Below are 22011 nucleotides of genomic sequence, written 5' to 3'. Positions count from 1 at the left end.
TTTGTACACTCCTAATTTTTTTCGTAATTGTCGAACAAAAAATGAGGCACCAACCTCAAGGTTTCGAAAAAATCGGAAACACTTCTATCGTTGACGGCGTCAAAATGACAATACTTTGACGTCATGGGGTGTGTGGGAGTTTGCTTTGTCCCCATGCTGCAACCAAGCGGCTATACAAATGGGAGCTCCCACATTATTATGACATGAGTGATGACATAACATAGCTTTTCGCGAATCTTTCTAAAAAGCACGTGTTAAGGGTATTACAAATTCTTATTTTTACACAACTGAAATCTATTTATACTCATGTGAACTCAATTTCCTTATTGATTGAAAAACATTTTAAATGAATTCAGCAAAGATCACGTCTTGCTCATCCCCAATCGTTGCAATCTAAGAGTGAACAGTCCATTCTATAATTCCGGAAATAAGCATAACTGATATTCACACAGCAAACATTAATACCTCGTTTCCGTTTGTGTCTTCTTTGAACAATTATCAGAGAAGTTTCGAAAGCGGAAACATACGGGTATTTTAACCGTGTTTTTTTTTTTGCTTTTCAACATTTCGTACGTGTTTCTTCCCCATAGGGGCTCCGGTAGTTTTGCGTTCCCCTCTCTTCGGAATTTGTTTCGCAATCATTGTCAGACCTCGCAATCATTGTCAGACCTACAGTGTATATAGGCCAAAGTATGGACACACATTGACATAGATTTTGCAAGCAAACTAAATAAAAAAAAACTTGTGTATGTTATTGTTGTTTTGTAGAATTCTGTTGAATATTTTTCTTTTGTTTCACTGTTCGTTTTCGGACACCTACATTAAACGTTTAAAGCAAAATGCGCCAAAATAGAGACGCTTGTGTGTATGCTGCGTTTCCCCCTGTGTTTTTCTTACAAATGAGGAACAAATTTCTATCTATGTCAAAAGTGAGACCTTTAAAAGCAACATCCGAAAAAGAAAAATAAATCAACTAGGGAATTATATAACTTAAATCATCACATTGTAGGGCCTAGTACGCCTAAGCCTACGTGTATGAGCTCCCGTATCTGTTTTTTCCCACCAAATATGACATTTTAGTCATAAATATTTAAAGGGATGTTTTCTACTGTCGTCATCATTAGACCATGTATTAAGTTTGATGTAAATCTGTGATCTTCACGATTTTGTTTCTTACCAATTCTGTAACGTTCCCATGTAAAGAAAGTTTCCAGCGATTACGACAACATAAGTCGGACGGTTGTTTCAAAATAATGCGTTCCCCATGTTTTTCTAACAAAGTTATGAAAACAAGTATATCTATGTCATGAATGACAGCTTCAAAAGTAATACCCGGAGGAAAAATATTGGGAACAATTCAACTCAATTCATTACCATGGTCTGTTTTTTTCAACGTAGGTCTATACGCGCCTGAGTTCCCGTATCCGTGCATGCAAAACAAGGAAGTCACGATTACGAATCACGTGAACACACAAAGTGTTGATATAATATGTGTATCCGGAAATGTATCTGCATCCATTACCCTGTGAACCCCCTCTATAAACCCACTCTGCGTGGTATTGGTGTTATAGACGTACTATGCTGTCGATATGAACAACATGGGGGAAATCTCTCTGCCCCAAATCAACGATACTATGGGGACACCTTCGTCGCCTTACTCATACAATATTCGCATTGCTTTAGCCTGCGTGTGGATCTTGGTCTCCATCCTGGGCCTCGTTGGAAACAGTCTCGTCATCTGGTCCGTCATCCTGTCCAAGAAACTCCGCACCGTGACCAACGCCTTCGTGGTCAATCTCAGCGTGGCTGATTTCTGGACAAGTCTCTCCTACCCGTGGATTTGTGTCGCCGCACTGAGCCACGATGGCTGGCCGTTGGAGTCCGAAGTTCCTTGCCAGATCGCTGCAGTGCAGTTTTACACCGGTCTTGGTGCGAGTCTTTATACTTTGGCCTCCATAGCTTTGAACCGTATGGTCCTCATCACTCAAACCACGAACACTTACAGCTGTTGGTACACCCCTCGTAGAGTAGCCGTCATGATCGCAATGACTTGGGTTATCCCGTGTGTTGTGACTTTCCTCCCGCCGATTCTGGGCATTGGTGCGTTTGGGTACGATCCACAAGACAACACATGTTCAGACAAAGATGGTCATCTTAGAGGCTCTGAATACAACCTGATTCAGTCTTTGGGTCTATACCCAGTCCCAATGCTCATCATCATCTGTTGCTACACGGAACTCTACATCCATCTCAAACGACACTTCAGGAAACAGAAAAAGAGCAGATCTGTCAAGAACAGTCAGTCAATCTCTACAGCGGTTGGTTTGGATGGTGAAACGTCCACCGGTTTTACTGTTGCCACTGGGGAGTCGTCAGTGACTAATGCTGAGCACGTCGCCAAGAAAGCCAGGCAGGTCATCAGCCGTCAGCAACTAGCTATCACCAAGAACCTCTTCCTTGTGTTTTGCATCTTCACATTGTTACTGTCTCCTTATTTTATCTCTCTCGCTATACCATCCAGTCGCAAGTTTGCCGTATACGCAGGTACCGTTGCTATTTTTAATAGCTGTGTAAACCCCATCATCTACGCAGTCAACCACCCACAGTTCAAAGTGGTAATGCGGCAGATCGTTACGTGTCGTTACTCTGAGATACAGGAGCCTTCAGATTTACTGAAATTCTTGCTTTCATTGGGAAAGAATTAACAAATGTTAAATAACACAATCGACACTATACCTACTACCACCAATCTCATTGATCGACAGATGGCACCACATATTATGACCACCTGCGTACAGCCATGGACATAGCAACGCCACCACAAACTTTGTGAAGATCGACACCACTACTATCTTCAATACAAGCACTTACATCATCGACACTACCACCACCACCGACGTCATTCATCGATACCACAGATGAACACCACCACAAACTTTGTCATGATCGACACCACATACCACCACATTTTTTAACCATCGACAGCAACATAAACTATCTTCAATACAAGGACTAAGCTTCCAACATCGACACTACCACCACCAACAATTCATTGACACCACGACCACCTGTGTAACCATGTACAAAGAAACACCACTATCATCTTTTTTATGCGACACCAAATACCACTAAATGTTTAACCATCGACAGCAACAATATTATCATATTCAATACAAGCATATCATCGACACACTACCAACAACTTCATTCATTTACACCACAGATGACCACATGCGTAACCATGGACATAGCAAAACCACCACCATCTTTGCCGAGATCTACACCACTATTAAACCACAGTTTATAACCATCAAGAGCAACAACATCTTCAATACAAGCGTTTTTATCATCGACATCTTCGCCGGCACCAGTGAAATTGTTTCATAAATGACACTAACACCATCTTCATCATTGACAATAGATGGAGAGGACACGCGTGGGGAAAATGTTATGAGAACACACAAAGGAAATCTTGACAAAAGGTTTAAATAATGTGAAATGAGGAGACACGAAGGAAAATGGAGTTAGATCCTGCCTAAAATAAACTTGAACAATATATTAATTAAAGAATCCCATTCATAAATACCTCAGACAGTTTCGCAATTCCTATTGGTGGAGAGCGCGTCACGTGGGGGTGTTGAAACCTTTGTTTATAACCGGTTGTGAGCGGAGACTCCACGCTAGTCTTGATGCAAGACGTTTCTTGTTACAGGCAATGCAGGCGCTGTCGGTGAGTTGGCCGCGCTGTGTGTGAAAGGAAAACCAGCGAATTATGCACCAAGACTATACGCGCATGCGGACGAACGGAACCGGAAAACACAAGCGTACGGACATCGTACATGTACATGTAACATGTATACTAAACATGCCATAGAGGTGATACAGAGCTCAAGCACTCGGAAACGGATAAGTTTTACAAAGTTTCTTACTGTGTTACGCCTTTGTGCGAAAGCCCATAAGTGCCATCGCAAGTACATATTCAGCGAATCTTGTTTTTGGAAGTACATCTTCTAATCAGCAAATCTTGTTGTTTGGAAGTACATATTTGGCCAATCTTGTTTTTTGGAAGTACATATTCAGCCAATCTTGTTTTTTAGTATATATTAAGCAAGTCTTGTTTTTAAAAGTACATATACAGCCAATCTTGTTTTTTGGAAGTACATATTTAGCAAATCTTGTTTTTTGGAAGTACATATTCAGCCAATCTTGTTTTTTAGTACAAATTTAGCAAGTCTTGTTTTTGGAAGTACATATTCAGCCAATCTTGTTTTTTGGAAGTACATTAGCAAATATTGTTTTTTGGAAGTACATATATGCAGCCAATCTTGTTTTTTGAAAGTACATATTGAGCTACCAAAAAGGTATTTATGAATGGGAATAATAGGGTAGCTACTAGTTCTTTCACGGTCGTTTATGCCTTTATATCACACGGCAATTCGACCATGCAAGGTTTTAAACGACCGTGAAAGAACTAGTAGCTACCCTATTATTCCCTATGTATAGGGCACCCTCCTAGAATAATGTGTTTTATAATATTCGGCTTTTACTTTTATCAAGTGTAATCTTTACGATGTTAGAAAGAATGGTACATTTATTTTCCAGTTTGTTAAGATAAAAGCGACCGGCCGATGTACCTCCAAATATTGCACAATGAACGGCCTTGGTGCATACATTCAATTGAATTGGGGGTTTTCCCACCAAAAAAGCTGGATGAAGAAATATAAAGAAAACGAATGAAAGGACTTCTGGAAAAATAGTTCCATACCATTGAGTTTGGATTTCGTTTTGGGGGATCCATACATTCAATTGAATTTGGGGTTTTCCCCAAAAAAAGCTGGAATGGAAAACATAAAGAAAACGAATGAAAATGCACTACAATGAAACCGTTATTTTATACTAAAACTGAACTTGTCGCTTGTGAGCACAACCGGCATGTACATTGTCAGGACAGAATACATAATGTATGTATGGCTATTCAACGAGCATTATGCCCCAGGAAATAGTTGTCATACATTGGCTGATTTCCGTGTTTAATTGTTTGACCTTGTTTAAAGTCATTTGACACTTTCGGAGCAGAACAACAAATAAGAGTTCACAGATTTACAAATAACTTACAGGGTTTACAGAAGGTAATGGTGAAAGACCTCTCTTGAAATATTATTCCATGAAATCATGAAATGCTTTACTTTTTGAGAAAACATTAAAACAATATCAATTCTCGATAGCGAGAATTACGGATTTATTTTAAACACATGTCATGACACGGCGAAACGTGGGGAAACAAGGGTGTGTTTTTTTTGTCCTTTCGTGGTTTATAAATGGTCATACACCTTGAAAGTGAAGTTCTGTCACTATTGGCTTTCCCTGCCGGGGTATTTGGCTTGTTTTACTTCTAATCGTATGCTGTGAACCACCCCATGTTCCAGTGGAGGTTGTTTCCCACAAGTGTCTGCCCGCCACTAAGCCGGGTTCCTCTCTTCTTTTGCTATAGGTGTTAGTATAGTTTCATTAATATATCGCACATTCGACGACCAATTGAGCTCTTTTATTATTTTTTTGCAGCTTCGATGACCATTTGAGTTAAAGGTAGTGGACACTATTGGTAATTGTCAAAGACTAGCCTTCACAGTTGGTGTATCTCAACATATGCATAAAATAACAAACCTGTGAAAATTGGAGCTCAATCGGTCATCGAACTTGCGAGATAATTATGAAAGAAAAAACCACCCTTGTCACGCGAAGTTGTGTGCGTTTAGATGGTTGATTTCGAGACCTCAAGTTCTAAACCTGAGGTCTCGAAATCAAATTCGTGGAAAATTACTTCTTTCTCGAAAACTATGGCACTTCAGAGGGAGCCGTTTCTCACAATGTTTCATACCATCAACCTCTCCCCATTGCTCATCACCAAGAAAGGTTTTATGCTAATAATTATTTTGAGTAATAACCAATAGTGTCCACTGCCTTTAACACTTTCGCAGATATATTTTATGCATAGGTCTTTGACAGTGTTACCAAAGGTGACCAGTGTCTTTAAGGAAAGTTTTCCAACCTAAGCATCTTTAAACCGTGTACTTAAAAGTAAATGTATAAACATTTTATACTATCTATAATACAAAATGTTGTGCACTCCCTTTAGATTATAGGAGATCGCCTCATGAACGCATTTGATACTGTACTAAAATAAATGTACCACACATAACTGGCATCTATTGTTCACTGCTTTTATACGATTGTCGAGGAGATGAAATGGCTATTTTTAACGGGTTCAAAGGATTGACAGGAGCGAAACTAGCGAGTCTACAAGCACTTCATATTCTTTTACATTTTTCCATACAAAATATTATCGGTTAATACTTCAGAGTACTTTTGAGTGATAGGTTTGGTTATCAAAAGATTGATATTAACTTTGTTTGCTGAAGTGGGTATGAAAATTTAATGTACCATCAACAGTTGATGCTTTCATTTTCAATACAGATTTCGTACCGGAACAATCCTTTGGGCCAAAGGGGACTCGACTCAAAGGCCGCCGAGTACATAGACTTGACTCAAGTCCCGTAATCCCGTAGTCCCTAATAATATCCGCCGTCAAAATGTAGTTGTTGTGGTGGAACCCCACGGCGCAGCACAGGTTGGGGAGTTTTCTGATGTTAGGCGATGGGACTGAAAATAAAAGGACTCTCACGGGATTGGGACTTGAATCAAGTCTACTAAGTCACCCCCCGCCCCCCCCCCCCCCCCCCCCCCCACCTGCGCTGCACAGTGGGATACCACCATGACAGCTACATTTCAGGGGTTTGCAGTTTGTTTTACTTTTGTGCACCGTATCTCTTCATAACTTGCGGTATGTCTATTTAAAGGAACATTACAGAATTTGTTTTCCTAGCAAAACAGTTGCTGGCAGTCTAAGCACTTTATGCAATCCACCATAATTACATAAACTGACAAACCTGTAGAAGTTCAAGATCGATCGGCCATCTGGGTTACGAGAGAATAGTGAAAAACCGATTACAAATTTGCATTGCATCGACGCTAAAACAAAAATGAATAAAACGCTCACTGAGCGATAAACTTCAAACGCGAAATTACATTATGTTTTTCTAACCAAATTTGAAGTTTCAGACAGAAATATTTCAAGGGATGTTTCTGCTATCATCATCATTAGACCATGTAAGTTTTATGTATATCTGTGATCTTCACGATTTTTGTTTCTTACCAATTTTGCGACGTTCCTTTAAAGCCATTATACACTTTCGGAACAGAAACAAAAGAGTTCACAGATTTACAAATAACTTACAGGGTTTACAGAAGGTAATGGTGAAAGACTTATCTGGAAATATTATTCCATGAAATGCTTTACTTTTTGAGAAAACACTAAAACAATTATCAATTCTCTATATCGAGAATTACGGATTTATTTTAAACACATGTCATGACACGGCGAAACGTGCGGAAACAAGGGTGGGTTTTCCCGTTATTTTCTCCCGACTCCGTTGACTGATTGAGCCTAAATTTTCACAGGTTAGTTATTTTATATAGAAGTTGCGATACACGAAGTGTGGGCCTTTGGACAATACTGTTTCCCGAAAGTGTCCAATGGCTTTAATATTATGTAGCCTTCATGGTTTTTGTGTATTTTTGTACTTTTAATGTTTTTTTATATTCGCAAACCTAAGTGAGTTTCACAGTATATGTGTGACAATAAAACAGAGTGAATGAACGAATAGTGAGTACAATAACGAAGGCTTCACTTTGTATCATGGTCGTTTTGTTTGTTCATATTATGCAGTGAAAACAATATTGAAGACACTGAGCACAATTGGTAATATTGTCAAAGACCAGTCTTCTCACTTGGTGTATATCGACATATGCACAAAATAACAAACCCGTGAAAGTTTTAACTCAATTGGTCGTCGGAGTTGCGAGATAATAATGGAAGAAAGAACAACCCTTGTCACACGAAGTTGTGTGCTTTCAGATGCTTGATTTCGAGACCTCAAAATCTAGTTCTGAGGTCTCGACATCAAATTCAAATCTTTCATTGGAAAATTACTTCTTTCTCAAAAACTACGTTACTTCAGAGGGAGTCGTTTCTCACAATGGTTTATACTACCAACAGCTCTCCTATGCTTATCAAGTAAGTTGTTATGCTAACAACTATTTCGAGTAATTACCAATAGTGTCCACTGCCTTTTGATGCAGCACTAGATCGAGAACGAAACTTGAAAGTGTCAAATAATTCAAGCTATTGTGATGCTTCCGTGATATTTAGAATCAAACGACGATCGGCTGTGCATCATTATATGTTGATATGAATTGGAAGTGCGCAAAACGGTGTTCTAGTGACTTATGCAACTTTCTTATTTGTTTTCTTTCATGCCATAAAGTCGAACTTTTCCTTTCATTCCCAACAAAGTTGTCAGTAATTAGCCAGTGAAATAATTCACACAGCCCGGTATTGGTGTCAAACGCACTGTGTTGTCGGTATAATGAACAACAAGGACGAAGACTCTCTGACCCAATTCAATGATACCACGGGGGCACCTGTCAACACGTCACCTATTTCCTACAAGATTCGCATCTTTATAGCCTGCATTGAAATCTTGGTGGCCATTGTGGGCCTCGTAGGTAACAGTCTCGTCATCTGGTCCGTCATTCTGTCCAAGAAACTCCGCACCGTGACCAACGCCTTCGTGGTCAACCTCAGCGTGGCTGATTTCTGGACCAGTCTCTCCTACCCGTGGAATTGCGTAGCTTTGCTGAGCCACGAAAGCTGGCCTTTGGAGTCAGAGGTTCTGTGTGTCATCGCCGCCGTTCAGGTTTACACAGGTATCGGTGCAAGTATCTACTCGTTGGCCTCCATAGCTTTGAATCGCATGGTCCTCATCACTCAAACCATGAACACCTACAGTTGGTGGTACACCCCGCGTAAAGTAGCCGTCATGATCGCATTGACTTGGGTTATCCCGTGTGTTGTGTTTTTCCTACCGCTGCTTCTTGGCATAGGTGCGATTGGGTATGATCCACATGACCATACGTGTACTGACAAAGATGATCAGCTTAGAGGCTCTGAATACAACCTGGCACAATCTTTGGGGTTTTTACCAATCCCAATGCTCATCATCATCTGTTGCTACACGGCTATCTACATCCATCTCAAACGACACTTCAGGAAACAGAAAAAGAGCAGATCTGACAATAATAGTCAGCCAATCTCCACAGCGGTTGGTTTGGATGGTAAAACGTCCACCAAGTTCACTGTTGCCACTGTGGAGTCTTCAGTGACTAATGCTGAGCATGTCTCCAGGAAAGCCAGGCAGGCCATCAGCCGTCAGCAACTAGTTATCACCAAGAACCTCTTCCTTGTGTTTTGCATCTTCACATTGTTGTTGTCTCCTTACTTCATCTCTCACTCTATACCATCTAGTCGTTGGTTTGTTCTGTACGCAGGTACCATTGCTACTTTTAACAGCTGCGTAAACCCGATCATCTACGCCGTCAACCACCCACAGTTCCAAGTCGTACTGTGGAAGATAATTACGTGTCGTTACTCTGAAATACAAGAACCTTCAGATTTACTGAAATTCTTGCTGTCATTGCGTAAGAATGAATAAAGTCTCAATCAACAGCAATGACACCATTACCATCTTCGATCGACACCAATAGACCACCTTAAAAACCAGAAACAATTAACAATCTGCCCTGGGATTGTGATAAGTAGCAACCTCAACACTACCACAACCATGCCGACTTCATTCATCGACACCACGAGAGTACCACGTTGCATCACCAATAGATCACCGTTTATAACCATCGTCGGCACCAATACTACCATTTTCAATAACAGCATCTCAATCATTGATATAATCACCAGTGTCAGTGTATTTGTTTTTATCAGAAATATCACAAGCATCTTAATCGTCGACAGCATCACGAACATCTAACCGTTGACAGTATCACACACATCTTAAAGTCGACAGCATCACAGGCATCTTAAGTCTGACAGTTTTACAAGCACCTTAAAGTCTGACAGTTTCACATGCGTCTCAAATCGACAGCATCACAAGCATCTTAAGACGACAGCATCACGAGAATCTTACGTCGACATCACCACAAGCATCTTAAGACGACAGCATCACGAGAATCTTACGTCGACATCATTACAAGCATCTTAGGTTGACAGCATCACAAGCATCTAAGGTCGACAGCATCACAAGCATCTTATGTCGACAGTATCACAAGCATATTATGTTGAGAGCAAGCACAAGCATTTTAAGTCGACAGCATCACAAGCATCTTAGGTCGACAGCATCAATCAAATGACGCCAGCATCACAATCATCATCACAAGCATCTGTAGGTCGACATCATCACAAGCATTTTATGTCGACAGCATCACAAGCATCTATAGGTCGACAGCATCACAAGCATCTAAATCGTCGAAACTCCTCTGTTACCCAACATTACCGTTTCATTACCGGTGTCTTCATCATCGATATTGATCACCAGCACAATTGTAAAGCACTGTGATACATTTTTTTGTAAGAGCGCTTTGTAAATGCCTTTGTAGTATAGTATAGTACAGTATAGTAAAGTATACTTTTTTAACAGAAAAAAATCATGAGCATCTTTATCAACGAGATCATCGTCTTAATAACGGTTGTGCCAGGAGATTTTGTCCCCCGGAGATTCGCTCACTCATTTATGTTAAACTCACAGATATAGAATATAATTCTATATCTATGGGTAAACTATGCACAAACTTAATCTGATAGCCCTCTTTTGAATCATCCTCTTTCAGCCCACGTTTTTTCTATACGACGGGGGACAGAATTTCCGGCGGACAGAGTTCCTTGCGACACCGGCACTGGAATCTCAAACAAAACAGCTGAATCGGCAAGAACAGAATCGTATCAAAGTTTTGAATAAGAGTTTACTGCAAAAAGACGTCCTGAAAGTAAACAATGTTTAAGTATTAAATTGTTCAGGCCTTTATGGTATTTTAGAAAGAATGTACTTCCACAATGTTTTATCATTTATGAATATGATACGCAGACAAATTTTTATTTTTACAATTGATTTTCTGCTGTAATTTAAAAAAGCTTTTAAACGTTTAACTCATAAATTAATTGTTCTTCTTTTTCACTGATACACTCGTTTCATTGTTTCAAAAACTTTTAAACAATAATGCAAAAAGAGGCAAATGGAAGTGGGTTTAATTGAACGTTGGACACAACATGTTTATAACATAAACAGCCACAATATATTATTCATAAATACCTCAGACAGTTTCGCTATTCCTATTGGTGGAGAGCTCGTCACATGGGGGTTTTTAACGGTTGATAAAGACGAGCTGGAGCCGTTTATAACCGGTTGTTTTCAGATACGTTTAGATGCATTACGCGCAAGTAATGGTGCAAGACGTTTCACGTTTCACACCTTTTTAAATTGGGAGGTCGCATCACGAAAACACCTGATAATTGTTGATGTTGGACATAAGTTTAGAATCGAAACAAAAAGTTAAAGTAGTTTAGTTATATATTATATATAACCATATAAAAGGCCTATAAAAAAAACATTTCTGTTTGATAAACTATTCTTGCACACTATCTAAACATAACGATTTTGTGTGTAAATATTTTAAATCTTTCACTATGTACAAAACATATAATTGTTGGCATCTATACAGTTCATTGCTTTAAAAGCACCTGCAACTTTTGGTATAATACATGTCAAAGATCAGAGATGAAAGATGACAATTTTTACTCAAATGGTCGTCGAAGTTGCGAGAGCATAATTGCAGAAAAAACACCCTTGTCACACAACTTGTGTGCTTTCATACGCCTTTCGAGACCTTAGCTGAGGTCTCTAATTTAGTTCAAATATTACAGTGAGAACTTACTTCTTTAAAACAAAAACTACGTTACTTCCGAGGGAGCCGTTTCTCGCAATGTTTTATACTTCAAACATCTCTTTTTTACTCGTTACAAAGTAATTTTGTATGCTAACAATTATTTAGAGTATTTAATAATAGTATGCAGTGTCTTTAAAGAGTAGTGCAGGTTTTAACATGTTTCAAAGATCAGCAAAAGAGAAACTAGCACCGAATCTAAAATCACTTCATAAAATACACGAAGGAATGTGCACCCTCTACCTTGTGAACGTTTCCATAGCATCTGATTCTTATTCAGGCTTATATATATTTTTTTTTACGTTTATGATTTTAAGAAGATGTGCTGTGTTTAAAAAAAGATTAATGCAATTTAAAAGTATTTGCGGTGATGAAACAAGTATCGTCCTTGTCTCTCACTAAAGGCCGGTTTATAGTCGGTCGCGCGAGGGAAATCTTGCGAGCAATCCTGAGATGGTGGCCTAAAAACCGTGTATTTTTATGATCGCGCGTCAAGATTTCCATCGCCAGACCACCGCGCGACCGACTATAACTCGGCCTATTGCTAGGAGTCCACTGGGCCAGTTGGTGCCAGTTCGCGCCAAAGATTATGTGATTGGCGCGTAGTGGCTCGCTGTGGTGCCGAATTAATGTCCGCTCGGCATGTGTCGCCAAGTGGAATAAACTGTGTGCCATATGGCGTGCGCCAAATGCCACCCGGCTTGCTCCAAAATGTTGCGCCAGTTTGCGCCAGTTCGCGCAAGTTCGCGCCATTACACGGCCATTTGATGCAAAAATTCACCCTGTTGGCGCCATTCGCGCCAATAGACGGCTATTTTGCGCCACTTGGTGATTAGTTTGTGCCAAAGGTCGCCAAATTGGTTTGAATTTGCCGCCGCTTGGCGCTACTTGCCGACTATATAAATACCGGCCATCGGCTACCTGGTTCAGACCCTCCTCAGCTGCATCTTCGTTGAAAATTGTGTGAAATCTTGAAGAAATTGTGATGGAAAAACTGCGTGGAGGTGTTGTCGAGTCGAATCTTGAAAGCTGTGTGAGAAAGTCCTGCGATGCCGACCTGCTATTATAGGCGGCAAGTTGCGCCGAATGGCGGGCAACCAGGTGGCATTTGGCGCGAAGTATTCACCAATCGGTAGCCATTTGGCGCGCTTTGGCGGGCTATCCGCCTCTGTTGGAATTATTTGGCGCGTAGTGGCGCCAAGTGGCGCCATGTAGCGTGAAATCTCATTGGCGCAACATTCTAGTGGATTCCAATAGGCGGATTGTTTGCGCCAAAGGGCGATATGTTCGCGCCATTTGGTGCCACTTGGCGGACACTTGGCGTTGATTGCTCGATGCAAGTGGCGCGACGAAAATTTCTAACATTTTGAAATTTTCTTGCCGCCACATTCAAATTTGGTGCCGTTACGGGCCACCACGAGCCAGTTGGGAGGCAGTTTGAGCCACTACACGCCACTAGGCACTTTATTGGCGACACTAGGCGCCATAGTAAATTGCATTGGCGCAAACTGGCACCAACTGGCGCTGGCCCAGTGGACTCCTAGCATCAAGTCTTAATAAGCGGGTAGGAAAATGGAATTCCTAAATTTATTCAAGCGTGTCAGCCTCCTGTAGCCCCTGTGGTTCAGTCAGCAGCCCATGCGTTAACCCACGAAAAACAGCAAGCTGACACATCAATGGGTGATGTCATCGTCAGCCAATCACCGTGCAGGAAAACCATCCTGTTTAAAGGCAGTGGCGCTATTGGTAATTGTAAAGATCCAGTCTTCTCACTTGGTGTATCTCAACATGTATATAAAATAGCAAACCTGTGAAAATTTAAGCTCGATTGGTCGTCGGAGTTGCGAGATAACTATGAAAGAAAAAAATTCCCTTGTCAGACGAAGTTGTGTGCGTTTAGGTGGCTGATTTCGAGACCTCAAGTTCTAAACTTGAGGTCTCGAAATCAAATTCGTGGACAAGTACTTCTTTCTCAAAAACTACATCACTTCAGAGGGAGCCGTTTCTCACAATGTTTTATACTATCAACAGCTCCCCATTACTCGTTACCAAGTAAGGTTTTATGGTCATAAATATTTTGAGTAATTACCAATAGTGTCCACTGCCTTTAATGTTTTTTTGTTTTTGTTTTTGTTTTTAACGTGGGTTCTGGACTACCGGTGGACATGAACAAAATTAAATATTCACACAGATGTCACGCACGAAAAACGATGAATAATATGAGGATAAAAGGAAATGAAATCTAGTGACCTGCGGATAGACTGTGTTAAAAATGCCGTGATAATTCTGGTAGCACAAAGCTACTGGTACTGGTCCCAATGACGGGGATACAGGTACTGGTGGTCTTGGTGCTAAGAAGGCTATAATCGATTGTCATGAAGTTGGTTGTCTATACGCCTCTCTTAATACTTATGCATGACGTCATATTTCTACCCAAATTGAGGCTATGGGCGCACGTTCCCCATCACTTGCAGTGGCTGCGCCCATCGCCTCGTTTTTGAGTTACAACGTGACGTACCTCATGCATAGTATTCAAGTCACCTGGAAGTGGTATTTTGTCAAAATAAAGCTGTTGTCACATATGTGTTTTGATGAGTGGAGTGTGAATAAACAGTTAACTAAGGTTCAAAAAAATGAGTTCTTATCTTATTTACAAATGTAAGAGTAGGCCCCGACCTGAGAGGGCGCTGTTCGTGACGTCAATCGAGGCGCGATATTTGAAGAGAAAATGTTGCACAGCGCTGAAAAAGACGTCGGACCGGACCACTAGGCACTATTGCTCTTGTGAGTCTGACCAGCCATGCAGACTGACCCCATCTTTAGTTGTTTTGCTGCGTCCAGCAGCAATACACTTGGTCGGCATTGCCGGAAAATGCAAGAAAACAACTTTTTCGAAACGTACAAACTCAATGACTTGGACTTGCATGTACTTTTCACGTGTGTTTACTCTACGCATTAAGGCAAAGTCTGCCTCGATTGACGTCACAAAAGGGGTAGGCGGAGTCTAACCCCAAACAACCTAACTGTTTTTTAAACACGTAAATCGTGACAAAAACAATTCTTTAAAAAAATGTTTTATTGTTACTAAACATACTCTTATGTTTGAAAAAATAAAAATTACATTTCCAGGTGACTTTAAGAGAGGCGTATTGTCAATTAAACTGTTGGTTGTTATGTCGATGAAAGTCTGTGGTGTCTATGGTAATGAAGTAAGCGGTTGTGTCGATGGTTATGAAGATGGTAGTCTATGGTGTCGAAGACGGTAAGGTTGGTGGTGATGTTGTTACTGATGTGTCGATTGTGTTAAAGGTTGTAGTCTAGTGGTGTCGAAGATGGTAAAGTCGGTGGTGATGGTGCTACTGATGTGTCGATGACTATGAAGGTGGTTGTCTAGAGGTGTCGATGATAACGAAGTTGTTGGTGGTGGTGCTACTGCTGTGTCGATAGTCATTAAGGGGTAGTCTAGTGGTGTCGAAGACATTAAGGTTGGTAGTGGTGGTGCTACTGATATATCGATGGTTTTTAAGGTGGTCTATTGGTGTCGATCGAAGATGGTAATGGTGTCATTGCTGTTGATTGAGACTTTATTCATTCTTACGCAATGACAGCAAGAATTTCAGTAAATCTGAAGGTTCGCGTATCTCAGAGTAACGGCACGTAATTATCTTCCTCATTACCACTTTGAACTGTGGGTGATTGACTGCGTAGATGATGGGGTTTACGCAACTGTTCAAAATAGCGATGGCACCTCCATAGACCGCAAACTTACGGCTGGATGGTATAGCGAGAGAGATGAAGTAAGGAGACAGTAATATTGCGAAGACGCAAAACACAAGGAACAAATTCTTGGTGATGGCTAGTTGCTGATGCCTGATGGCCCGTTTTGCTTTCTTGGAGACGTGTTCTGCATTAGTCACTGAAGACTCCCCAACAGTAAATTTGGTGGACGTTTCACAATCCAAACCAACCGCTGTGGAGGCTGACTGGCTATTCTTGACAGATCTAGTCATCTTCAGCTTCTTGAAGTGTCGTTTGAGATGGATGTAGAGTGCTGTGTAGCAACAGAGGATGATGAGCATTGGTACTGGGAAAAGACCTACAGATTGGGCCAGGTTGTATTCGGCACTTCTTGGGTGACCATCTTTGTCTGAACATGTATTGTCTTGTGGATCGTACCCAAAAGCGCCAATGCCCAAAATCGGCGGGAGGAAAGTCACAACACACGGGATAACCCAAGTCAATGCGATCATGACGGCTACTTTACGCGGGGTGTACCACCAACTGTAGGTGTTCATTGTTTGAGTGATGAGGACCATGCGGTTCAAAGCTATGGAGGCCAAAGTGTAAAGACTCGCACCAAGACCGGTGTAAAACTGCACTGCAGCGATCTGGCAAGGAACTTCGGACTCCAACGGCCAGCCATCGTGGCTCAGTCCGGCGACACAAATCCACAGGTAGGAGAGGCTGGTCCAGAAATCAGCCACGCTGAGGTTGACTACGAAGGCGTTGGTCACGGTGCGGAGTTTCTTGGACAGGATGACGGACCAGATGACGAGACTGTTTCCAACAAGGCCCAGGGTTGTGACCAAGATAGCCAAACAGGCTAAAGCAATGCGAATATTGTAGGGATAGGGCGACGAGTAGGCGGATGTCCCCATTGTATCATTGATTTGGTGCAGAGAATCTTCGTCCATATTGTTCATTTTATCGACAGCTAAATACATCTAACACCAATGCCAGGTTGTGTGAGTTAATCAAGAATGGTGTATTATTTGGATAAACATTGCTATTAATAACCTTGGCGGGAATGAAAGGAAAAGCTTATTTTGAGGTTTTTTAAAGAAGGTATGTATGGCTGATAAGGTTGTGTTTCACAAGAACACTGATTGGCGCACTTCCAAGTCATGTGCAGGGTTATTGATGCAGTGTGGTTGGTTCAAAGTAATATACACGTATAGTTTGAACACTTTCGGGTTTCGTTATATCGATTCAGTGCTGTATCAATAGTCATTATTTTTACTGTATCATATTAATTTTTAGAACAAAATTGGTCAGAAACGATAGTGAGACTTACTGTCCTTGTGTACTCAACGGCATTTATATATTTCCCTTTTGGCCGCACAATCACTTTCTAAAAACAACTGGTTTTAAACAGCTTCAGCTGGTCATTATCAAACGTTTAAACACCCTAACGTGACGCGCTCTGCACCAAAAGGAACAGCGAAAATGTCCGGGTTTTTTTTTACGAATGAGTATTTAATATGTGTACAAGTTGTTGGTAACAATCTTCGCCCACACGGTTGCCTAACGTTGGTTCAAATGTCAACTGTCAAAATTACTGGGTTAACATTTTAACCAAGATGTACTTATACACAGTTTACCTAACTCTATTTTGTGAAATCCAACAACTATTGTAGTTTGTGGCCTTATAGTAGCCTAATGAAACCAGTGCTGTATTGCGGTTGATTGAAACAACCTTTAATTCTGAGTGTCTTTCTTTATTGCTCAATTTCTCCAACATACAATTGTCTTATGCCACCATTCAACTGCCTTGCACTTCAACGCTGTTTTGAGATCCAGGGTCCTCTATAAAATCTGAACAGAAATTATAATTTTCTACTCCAAAACTGACTCGTTGCAAACATCTAGATATCTTGTATCCCGAGTGGCGTTGCTACGCATAGCGCCCTCAGTAGTCCAACTTATTAAACTTATCCAACTCGCAACAAGTGCTCTACCGTCTTGTTTGGTTCAAAAGACATTTTGCTTTATCCATAATGCAATAGAATCGTACCTACAATGTGCCACTTCATCATGAAAGCTTATTAGCCCATATCCATACATAGAGCAAGGGCACATCACACACCGGTCATAGATGAGACCGGTTGGGCCGAGCGAAGAGAATGGGTCACCAACCGTAATAGCGCCCTCTTTCGATTAATAAATGCTCAATGCACAGTTATACTAGTCTCCTGCCTTTATCCATACACTTGCAGAGATGTACAAATGTACGCTTTTAATTTCTGCATTATAGTTGGTCTCCTCCCAAGTGACGTAGTTTGTCAGCTACACCCAGCATTTAACCCCTTCATGTATTTCGTAATGTTACTGTCCTGTTCTGGAGTTTTAATCAATCTGCAAATGTAATCATTTTTAATTATGGAGAGTGACAGTACACAATTGAAATAACTAGTTATCAAGTGTGTCTATACAAATAAATATATACTTTCATGCAAGTAAAATTTGAAATAAAAACTTAGTTTTTCAGATGTATATTAATATTTTAGACAACTCTTAATACCATATTATACACTTTCGGCACAGAAGAAAAGTTCACAGATTTACAAATAAATTACAGGGTTTACAGAAGGTAATGGTGAAAGACCTCTCTTGAAATATTATTCCATGAAATGCTTTACTTTTCGAGAAAACATTTTAATGTCAATTCTCGTTGTCGAGAGTTACGGATTTATTTTAAGCACATGTCATTACACGGCGAAACGTGCGGAAACAATGGTGGGTTTTCCCCGTTATTTTCTTTCCCGACTCCGATGACCGATGGAGCCTAAATTTTCACAGGTTTGTTATTTTATATATAAGTTGTGATACACGAAGTGTGGGCCTTGGACAATACTGTTTACCGAAATTGTCCGATGGCTTTAACCTACAATTTTTTCGAAGCCTTTATTGTTCAGAATTCCCTGTTTAAATATAAATTCTATATCAATTTATATTAAGAGAAGGTGTGAGTGTCGAGCGAGATCATACATCATTTGCTTTCGAAAGAGTGCACGGACTTACGTCACCCCCCCCCCCTTGTACGGGTATTATACAAGCAAGTGTTTCCACGAAAAGGCTTTGAACTTTGTTTCTTTTTCTTTTTTTTGTCAAGCTTCATCACCGGTTAAAAAGCTTGCTCGTGGCTGAACACCTCTAATTTCTCGAAACAATAACATAACAACATGTAACACTATAGTTCGTCAAAACATTCACTACACCAATGATAAGTTAACTGCGGACATAAAGAAAACCAAATGCCTATCACTGGCACAGGGAAGTAACTTTCATTTCCCCCAACATTAACATTTAAGTCACCAACTTGCCAAAAGTCTCAGCATCCCGAGTACAACAAGGAAGTTCTTCATGATTAAGTACCAACAGTCACGAAAACCACACAGTGTTAAACTCAGATATAACGGTTCGAAGCTCGACCAAAATTTGCATTTGTGTTTAGAAAAATATCAAAGAGGCGATACGAGCAACATGGAGAACTCCACACTATGGCAAGTCAATGATACTATGACGACACCCGTGTATTATTCACTCTACCCCTATAAGGCTCGTGCAGGTTTGGTTATCGTATGGGTCGTAGCCTCTATCCTCGGCCTCGTTGGAAACAGTCTCGTCATGTGGTCCGTCATCCTGTCCAAGAAACTCCGCACCGTGACCAACGCCTTCGTGGTCAACCTCAGCGTGGCTGATTTCTGGACCAGTCTCTCCTACCCGTGGATTTGCATAGCTTTGGTGAGCCATGAAAGCTGGCCCATGGAGTCGGAGTTCCCGTGCATTCTGGCTGCCATTCAGCTCTACACCGGTCTGGGAACCAGCTTTTACACATTGGCTTCAATCGCTTTGAATCGCACAGTCCTCATCACTCAACCCATGCATACCTACCGCTGGTGGTATTCCCCGCGTAAAGTAGCCGTCATGATCGCAATGACTTGGGTTATCCCGTGTATTGTGTTTTTCCTCCCGCCGCTTATGGGCATAGGCTCCATTGGTTACGATCCACAAGACAATACATGTTCAGATAAAGATGGCCACGAACGAGGTCCCGAATACAACCTGGCACAATCTGTGGGTCTATACCCAATCCCAATGCTCATCATCATCTGTTGCTACACGTCACTCTATATCCATCTCAAACAACACTTTAGGAAGCAACAAAGGATGAGATCTGTGAAAAGCAGCCAATCCTTCTCTACAGCGGCAAGCATGGACGGTGAAGTATCCACCAGTTTCACAGTTACCGCAGGGGAGTCAGCCTCTTCTCAACGCGTCGCTAAGAAAACCAAGCGGGCAATCAGTCGTCAGCAGCTCGCTATCACCAAGAACTTGTTTCTGGTGTTCTGCATCTTCACGCTGTTGATTTCACCCTATTTCATATCTCTTGCTATACCTGGTAGCCGCGTGTTTGCTCTACCCGGAGTAACCATCACCGCTTTCAATAGCTGTGTCAACCCCATCATCTACGCAGTCAATCACCCACAGTTCAAAGTGGTAATGCGGCAGATAGTAACGTGTCGTTACTCTGAGATACAGGAGCCTTCAGATTTACTGAAACTCTTGCTGTCATTGCGAAAGAAGTAACCGAACAAACTTCGATGAGAGAGTGGTAGAATGCTGCTGCTGAAATCATGTAACAGTGGCACCATGACAACCACCTTTTGTGGAAGTAGCGGCATTGCAGCATCGTAAGCAGCAGAAGTTTTGCAGCATCTCAGCAGTGTTGCAGCTTCACAGCAACAGGACAAGTGGCATCAGCTAGCTTCACATCATCAGTAGCACCATTATATTATTATGAGCGGCAGCAGCATCACCTATACTAGCATGAGCAACTATTTCACAGCTTCACAATGAAGCATCATCAAACATTGACGCAGCATGATCAGCAGTCAGTTTTACACAATCTGCACCAGTTTTGAGCAGCAGCTTTGCAGGACATTAAAGACAGTGGACACTATTTGGTAATTGTCAAAGACTAGCCTTCACAGTTGGTGTATTTCAACATATGCGTACAAAAATAAACCTGTGAAAGTTTAAGCTCAATCGGTCATCGGACTTGTTAGATAATAATGAAAGAAAAACACCCTTGTCACATGAAGTTGTGTGCGTTTAGATGGTTGATTTCGAGACCTAATATAAACCTGAGGTCTCGAAATCAAATTCGTGGAAAATTACTTCTTTCTCGAAAACTATGGCACTTCCGAGGGAACCGTTTCTCATAATGTTTTATACCATCAACCTCTCCCCATTACTCGTCACCGAGAAAAGTTTTATGTTAATAATTATTTTGAGTAATTACCAATAGTGTCCACTGCATTTAATGCAGCAGCAACATGAGCAACTAACAGTTTCCGCCATCTGCATCAGCTATGAGCAGCAGTAGCTTCATATGGTATCCAGCAGCGGTTGTAGCATCGAGCGCCTAAAGCATGCCAAAGCAAAGTCTGAACAAGTAGCAACTTGAAACTATCTGCATCAGCTTTGGGCAGCAGCTTCGCAGGACATACACATGCAGCAGCATGAGCAACCAACATTTAACACCCTCGGCAGCAGCTATTTATGAGAAGCAGCATTGTCGCTTTTGCCAGCAGAAGTGTGTCGAGCAACTACAGCAGTTTCACAGCTTCAACAGCAATATTATGCGCTATTTAAGTAGTTTTGTCCAGCATCAGCAGTCACAGCACTTCATCATGGACATAATCAACACAAATCGAAACACTGAGTCGTGTTCTATAAGGAAACAATTCAGCAGTTGGAAACCTTTCAGTATGTATACTCGAATGTCCCCGTTTCGATTCAGGTGCTTAAAGGCGCTGGACACTATTGCTCAAAAAAATTGTTAGTTTTTCGAAAAAGAGGTAAATTATCACTCAAATATTAAAATACTTCATGCATTGAGCCTTCTGTTAGACATCTGACAGCACATACAAAGGGTGTTATTCTTTTATGAGTACCTTGCAGTTTCACAGATTTGTTATTGTATGCATTTCCTGGGATACACAAAGTGAGAATACTGGTCTTTGACAACTACCAAATGTGTACGTCCAGAGCCCTTAACTTATTATAACTTTAACTCATTATATTGGACACAATTATTGCTCACGTTAGAAAGTAAGTGTTTGGCCTTTTTGAATTATTTTATGCTTTCACTGCTCACTGACGATATTAAAGGTTACCCGTCCTGCGGTTTGAACCGTTCGATTTTTAAACCATGTAAATTACAATAAAACCATTTTAAAGCCATTATACACTTTCGGTATGTACATTGTCAGGGCTGCATACATAATGTATGTATGGCTATTCAACGAGCATTATACC

The 22011-nt window shown here is 41.0% G+C and overlaps 4 protein-coding genes across 4 annotated transcripts; 3 read left to right on the top strand and 1 right to left on the bottom strand.

Moving 5' to 3' along the window:
* Positions 1–1546: 1546 nt before the first annotated feature.
* Positions 1547–3639, top strand: LOC117295877 (melatonin receptor type 1B-A-like). Its single transcript, XM_033778662.1, has one exon. It carries the CDS (start codon positions 1590–1592, stop codon positions 2703–2705), a length of 1116 nt encoding a protein of 371 aa, XP_033634553.1. The 5' UTR covers positions 1547–1589; the 3' UTR covers positions 2706–3639.
* A 4847-nt stretch (positions 3640–8486) lies between these two features.
* LOC117295620 (melatonin receptor type 1B-A-like) lies at positions 8487–9611 on the top strand. The gene has a single exon (XM_033778325.1). It carries the CDS (start codon positions 8487–8489, stop codon positions 9609–9611), a length of 1125 nt encoding a protein of 374 aa, XP_033634216.1.
* A 5880-nt stretch (positions 9612–15491) lies between these two features.
* Positions 15492–16601, bottom strand: LOC117295619 (melatonin receptor type 1B-A-like). The gene has a single exon (XM_033778323.1). The coding sequence runs from the start codon at positions 16599–16601 to the stop codon at positions 15492–15494; it is 1110 nt and encodes a 369-aa protein (XP_033634214.1).
* Positions 16602–18804: 2203 nt separating this feature from the next.
* Positions 18805–20700, top strand: LOC117295876 (melatonin receptor type 1C-like). The gene has a single exon (XM_033778661.1). The coding sequence runs from the start codon at positions 19051–19053 to the stop codon at positions 20275–20277; it is 1227 nt and encodes a 408-aa protein (XP_033634552.1). The 5' UTR covers positions 18805–19050; the 3' UTR covers positions 20278–20700.
* Positions 20701–22011: the final 1311 nt, after the last annotated feature.

This window comes from Asterias rubens, chromosome 10, assembly GCF_902459465.1.
Source record: "Asterias rubens chromosome 10, eAstRub1.3, whole genome shotgun sequence".
NCBI lineage: Eukaryota > Metazoa > Echinodermata > Asteroidea > Forcipulatida > Asteriidae > Asterias > Asterias rubens.
The sequence above is the reverse complement of the archived record's forward strand: the minus strand, read 5'-3'. Positions and strand labels throughout refer to the sequence as shown.

Excerpts from the sequence above, each read along its gene's own strand:
- LOC117295876 (XM_033778661.1), top strand. The coding sequence starts at position 19,051 with ATGATTAAGTACCAACAGTCACGAAAACCACACAGTGTTAAACTCAGA.
- LOC117295620 (XM_033778325.1), top strand. The coding sequence starts at position 8,487 with ATGAACAACAAGGACGAAGACTCTCTGACCCAATTCAATGATACCACG.
- LOC117295877 (XM_033778662.1), top strand. The coding sequence starts at position 1,590 with ATGAACAACATGGGGGAAATCTCTCTGCCCCAAATCAACGATACTATG.
- LOC117295619 (XM_033778323.1), bottom strand. The coding sequence starts at position 16,601 with ATGGACGAAGATTCTCTGCACCAAATCAATGATACAATGGGGACATCC.